The sequence below is a fragment of the Xyrauchen texanus genome, chromosome 23 (genome assembly GCF_025860055.1).
Source record: "Xyrauchen texanus isolate HMW12.3.18 chromosome 23, RBS_HiC_50CHRs, whole genome shotgun sequence".
NCBI classification, from domain to species: domain Eukaryota; kingdom Metazoa; phylum Chordata; class Actinopteri; order Cypriniformes; family Catostomidae; genus Xyrauchen; species Xyrauchen texanus.
In genome coordinates, this window is record NC_068298.1 from 14,189,844 (window position 1) to 14,194,635 (window position 4,792).

The 4,792-nt window shown below is 43.8% G+C and overlaps 1 protein-coding gene and 1 long non-coding RNA gene across 2 annotated transcripts; both read right to left on the minus strand.

Annotated features, from left to right (window-relative positions):
• Nucleotides 1-1,504: 1,504 nt before the first annotated feature.
• On the minus strand, nt 1,505-2,885 carry LOC127663283 (uncharacterized). Its single transcript, XM_052154790.1, has 4 exons — nt 2,775-2,885; nt 2,161-2,580; nt 1,892-2,046; nt 1,505-1,769 (listed from the first exon to the last, which is right to left on the minus strand). The coding sequence occupies exons 1-4, from the start codon at nt 2,883-2,885 to the stop codon at nt 1,505-1,507; spliced, it is 951 nt and encodes a 316-aa protein (XP_052010750.1).
• A 134-nt stretch (nt 2,886-3,019) lies between these two features.
• On the minus strand, nt 3,020-4,131 carry LOC127663007 (uncharacterized). The gene is made up of 3 exons (XR_007972951.1): nt 3,841-4,131; nt 3,450-3,523; nt 3,020-3,299 (listed from the first exon to the last, which is right to left on the minus strand). It is a non-coding gene; the product is annotated as an uncharacterized LOC127663007 (long non-coding RNA).
• Between the last annotated feature and the right edge of the window lie 661 nt (nt 4,132-4,792).

Sequence of the window (4,792 nt, forward strand, 5' to 3'; positions counted from 1 at the left end):
ACGCCAACCCAGTCCTCTATTCCATCCGGGCCAGCGTGTGTGGTTGTCGACCCGAGACATCTGTCTTCGTCTCCCGTCCAAGAAGCTGAGCCCTAAGTACGTCGGCCCTTTTAAAAATGTAAAAGAATTAACCCTGTCACATATAAATTACTTTTGCCACCCCGCTACAAAATCTGTCCTGTGTTTCATGTTTCCCTTCTTAAGCCCGTATTTTACAGCCCCATGTTCCCGCCCACTGCATCCCAGACACCCCCTCCACCAATCGATGTCGGGGTCAGCCCGCATATACTGTCCAGGCCTTGTTAGACTCCAGACGTCGGGGTGGCCAGTTGCAGTACCTGGTAGACTGGGAGGGCTACGGACCTGAGGAACAGTCGTGGGTACAGTCGAGGGATGTCTTGGACCAAGCTCTCAAGCTTGATTAGCATCGCCAGCATCCTGATCGTCCCGCACCACTTCCCAGAGGTTGCGCTCCTCGTAACCGAGCACGGCCGTCCGGAGCCGTCCGCAGCAGAGGGGGAAGTACTGTAACGAATGCCAATCCCCAAGTTCACCCCGCCCCCTCTAGCTCTCACACTCGCTCCCAATCACCGGAATATTAGTTTCACCTGCACTGTTATATTCCTCTATTTATACCCTGCCCTTTCTCCCCACAGTTGTTGGTTATTGTTTAGTTCCCCCTTCGCTTTGCCAGCTCTAGTGTTTCGCTAGCCTCCCCTGTTTAAACTACTCTCTTGTTTTGTCTCTGTGTATTCTGATCTCTCGGCTTCGACCTTACGCTTCCCTTTACTACGCTTCTTTGGATTTGCCCCTTTGTTTTGTTCTGATCTCCCGGCTTCGACCTTACGCTCCCCATTACTACGCTTCTCTGGATTTGCCCCTTTGTACTTTTGCCATTCTGCCAATAAAGCAGTTTTTTCCCCGACATTGTGACTATCTCATCTTTGGTGTGTGACAGTATAATTTGTGACCGATCACGGAAAGTAGGGACACAAGTCGGTTTTGGGGCATTTTGAGTTATTCACAGATTCTGAAAGTGTAGTCTCCAAGCTTTCCAACGATTTGTAACACATGGAAATCTGACAATATTTGGAGAAGTTGTGGCCATTTGAAGGTAGGCACTCAAAAAAGCTAAAAGGGGAGAAAACGGCCTCAAAAGATTGTGCAGTTCTCACCTCTCTCTGCTGCTGGGAGTGACAATAGGGCTCATTTACATCTCATTTAGATAAGCCATACCCCTGTAAAGCTCCCCCTGTAAAGCTGTAAAGCACAGGGGGAGCAAAAGGTCAGGAAAATGTGCCATCAAAGAAAAAAAAAAGTTTGCAAACAGGTAATAAATAAATGTCTCTTAGCATCTACCGATAAAACTGTATAGGCAACTCTTATGTACACTGAGTGCTTTTCATACAAGAATGTAAAACTAAATTCAGGTGGTTGGTTGATAAAGTGACATTGCAGGTGTTGTAAACAAGAAAAAAGGTCTTTGTGACACAGTCCAATGAAATTACATTAGCATCCTCTTCTGTGGACTCTTCTGTGTTGTGACCCTTGGCGCTGGGCATGTGATGTCTCTTGCCTCGTCAGCACAGAATGGCCTGATTTTTTCATATAGATAGGTCTGCCTGTCAATTTTCAGTCCAGGTGGGGCCAGGACAGGAAGACCGTCGACAGGGGGCAGATCTGCTCCGTCGCGCAGTAGCTGATATTCGACAGGTTGTGCATCACGGTGACTTTTTGCAAGCACCACACCTGGTCTCTTGGCTTCAAAGCTGTGACAGAAAAAGCACATAAGACATTTTAAACATGGCAAAGTATTTTCTTATAAAAAACTGTCATGTGTATGTTGTTGCTATGTTATATTGTATGTACACAATGTGAAAGTTTCAATTACCTGAAGTGCTGATAACTCTTGATCTGTGGGAGTCTACGGAAGTGGCGAGTCAGATGCTGCTGCCAGTCGAAGGTCTGGACTAAAACTTTGCCCTCTGCCGTTCCAACAAGCTGTGGGATATTGAGGTGACTCACAGGAGAGCTGTTTTCCACAACCTGATGACAAAAAAGAGAAGAGAGGAAGAAAAAAAAGATCTTCAGTTAAATGTTTCATTGAAGCAGAACAGAAAACAGCACTGAAGTCATTAAAGCAAAGTAAAGTTAAAGTACCTCAGCGATGTCTGCCAAAGTGTTGACTCTTGTCTTCATGTAGGCTTGCTTGATGAGTCCAAAGCCACAGTCAGGGGAAAACTTGGTGTGGCCAGCAATAAGGAAGTGGATTTCAATTTTATCGTGAAGCTTGTGTCCAACCCGCCAGGCAAGGTACCAGAGCATGAAGTTGTTCTTGTTCTGCCCACTGCAGTTGTCACAATGAAGATCCACCTCTGTTTCTCCAACTCCAAAGTTGCCGAAGAAATGATGCATGTAGCTGATGACTTCATTGCTTCCCTTAGTAGATGACATGCCTTCATCAATCAGGTAATTCACCTGTTTCTGCAGCCCTTCACATGAAACACCAAATAGGCCACATTTCTGTGGGGTCAGGAAGTACATTGGTCCTGGCTGGAGAGGGTTTGAGGGAAAGTGTAACTGTAGGAGACAGAGGGAGAGAGGGAACTTGGATTAGATTAAATTAAATTTGCATCTATTCATAATTGTCTAATAAAGATAAAACTTACTATATTGATGCTATTCTGCATTTGCACTATTTATTCTCATGCACCAAATCGCCCTTTAAGGGACATTAATAAAGTAAAGTGAAGTAAATGTGTGTGAAATATTACCTGCTGAGCAAAATCAAAACTGTAATGCATCCTAATCTTCTTGCTTGCTGGTAGGGATGGTCCAAAAGACAGGTTGGAGCCAGAGCAAATCTTTCTGCAGGCAGCAGTCATGTCGTTGTACACAGCCCTCTCTTTCTGCACAAGGGAAAGATGATCTTGTTGCTTCTTTACTAATTGCTAATAGTGCTCCGCATTATTTCACTTTATAAGCACTCAATTTTAAATCAATGTTTACACATACCAAGCTCCTTAGCAGACTTCACGTAGAGACGCCACACTGAGGCCTTGGACACATGAGTTGGCAGCAACTTCACATGCCAATCCTTATGCCCAGGCTGTCGGCCAGGCAGCATGATGGCATTGTCTTCTGCATAGTGTTTTATGAAGTCCACAACTCTGTTGATATCCTCAGGGCTGATGAACCTGGCTGGTGGACGTGGCAATGAGTGCTTCTTCCTCAAACGTGGTCTTGCCCCATTCTCCTCATAGTGTTTGACTATATCAGCCAGGGTGTCTCTGCCAATGCTGAAAAAAGGGGAAATAAGAAAAACGTTTAACATCATGGTCTTGCTAACAGGCATCTTGTCACCTATATCAAAATGTATTGTACAAATTATAGGTACTTTTACTTTACTGAAGTAAATTTTATGATGAATACTTTTTACTTTTACTTACTTTAGAGCTTGTATCTGTACTTCCTGGTTTAGTCTTGTTTTAGTCCTGGTTTAGACCTCAGTTAGTGGTTAGACCTGGTTCGAGTCAAAGGATTAAAAAATCCTAAATTAAGTCATTAACACCAGTCAATTCAAGCAATTGAAGCATTATTCAAATTAATAGCAGAAGCTCACATTACCATCTTAAAGCTCATTATAGTAATGGGGGTTTTGGCAAGTGATATGATGCTAACGATTAGCAGCTAACGTTACAATTAAAACGACAGTCCTGAGCTAGCTAAAAACAATAGGTAGGTATTGGAAGGTCTAAACATGGACTAAACATGAGATAACGTGTACGTGTTCTTAGAATGAACAAAAAGCGACAAACTTTGATGTTTATGGAAACTCACCCCATAAGAAACAGAAAAGTATTCTTGCAGATCTCGTTGCCTCCAATGAAATAAGTCGTTCGGGCACACTTTCTCTTTGTCGGGGTCTTCTTTGTGGATGTAACCATCTCCGAAGTTTGCACTGTGCGTCTGTTTGCCTCTAAATGTCCAATAATTCGCATGTCCTGCCACTCTTTTTCCGCAGCTAAAGAATCCAGCCGTATGTTGTACATAATGTCTGGAGAAAGCTTCTGGCTACAAGACTGTCTCCCATGCAGAGAGTTCTCTTTTCTCCTCGTGTAACATTTACAGTCAAAGTTACGGATTTTCCCCATTTCTCTATCTATATCCCCATCAAATGTTACTATCAATATAGCCTCTGATATCTTACGGTCCAACTCGTCTGACGCCAGTCCGATACATTCTTCCTCGTCTTCATCTTCGCTCAGTTGTAGATTAGGGATATTATTCAGTCTTATCATGCCACTTTCATCGTCGCTCAGATCGTCTTCAGAATCAGTGAACGCTTGTTCATAAGCATCCGGCTTGTCGAAGAAGTACTTCAAAACATTTTCGTTGTAACGGCCACAGTTCAGCTCGTCTGCGACATTCTTTGCGGCGTCCATCTTCATTGAATTTTGATATCAGATAGAGCCGGCTAGAGCGCTGCATAATAAGTAGCCACGCTGTTGGGGGGCGGGGGCAAAAGCGCCGGCGGCTATTCAGTACGGAAATACACACAGACAATGACGCCCCTACTGCATGCTAGAATCTCCGAAAAACAAGCCGATTTCAACCTCAAAATGTACGCTTTTAAATATACCAATACTGTTATCTCAAACATGGAGAGGCTTCTTCATGATCTCAACTAACAGATTCTGCAAAAAAGCGGAAATCACCAGTTTTGGAAAAAAACACTTGTTTCTCATTTTGCTCACAAGTTGTGCTGCCGACTTGTGTCACTGGTTTCCGT

Bases quoted from the DNA above. Each gene is read 5' to 3' on its own strand.
- LOC127663283 (XM_052154790.1), bottom strand. From the start codon at position 2,885: ATGACTGCTGCCTGCAGAAAGATTTGCTCTGGCTCCAACCTGTCTTTT. The intron at 2,581-2,774 runs GTAATATTTCAC...TGTCTCCTACAG, and splicing joins GTTTTGATTTTGCTCAGCAG to TTACACTTTCCCTCAAACCC. The intron at 2,047-2,160 runs GTACTTTAACTT...TTTTGTCATCAG, and splicing joins CTTTGGCAGACATCGCTGAG to GTTGTGGAAAACAGCTCTCC.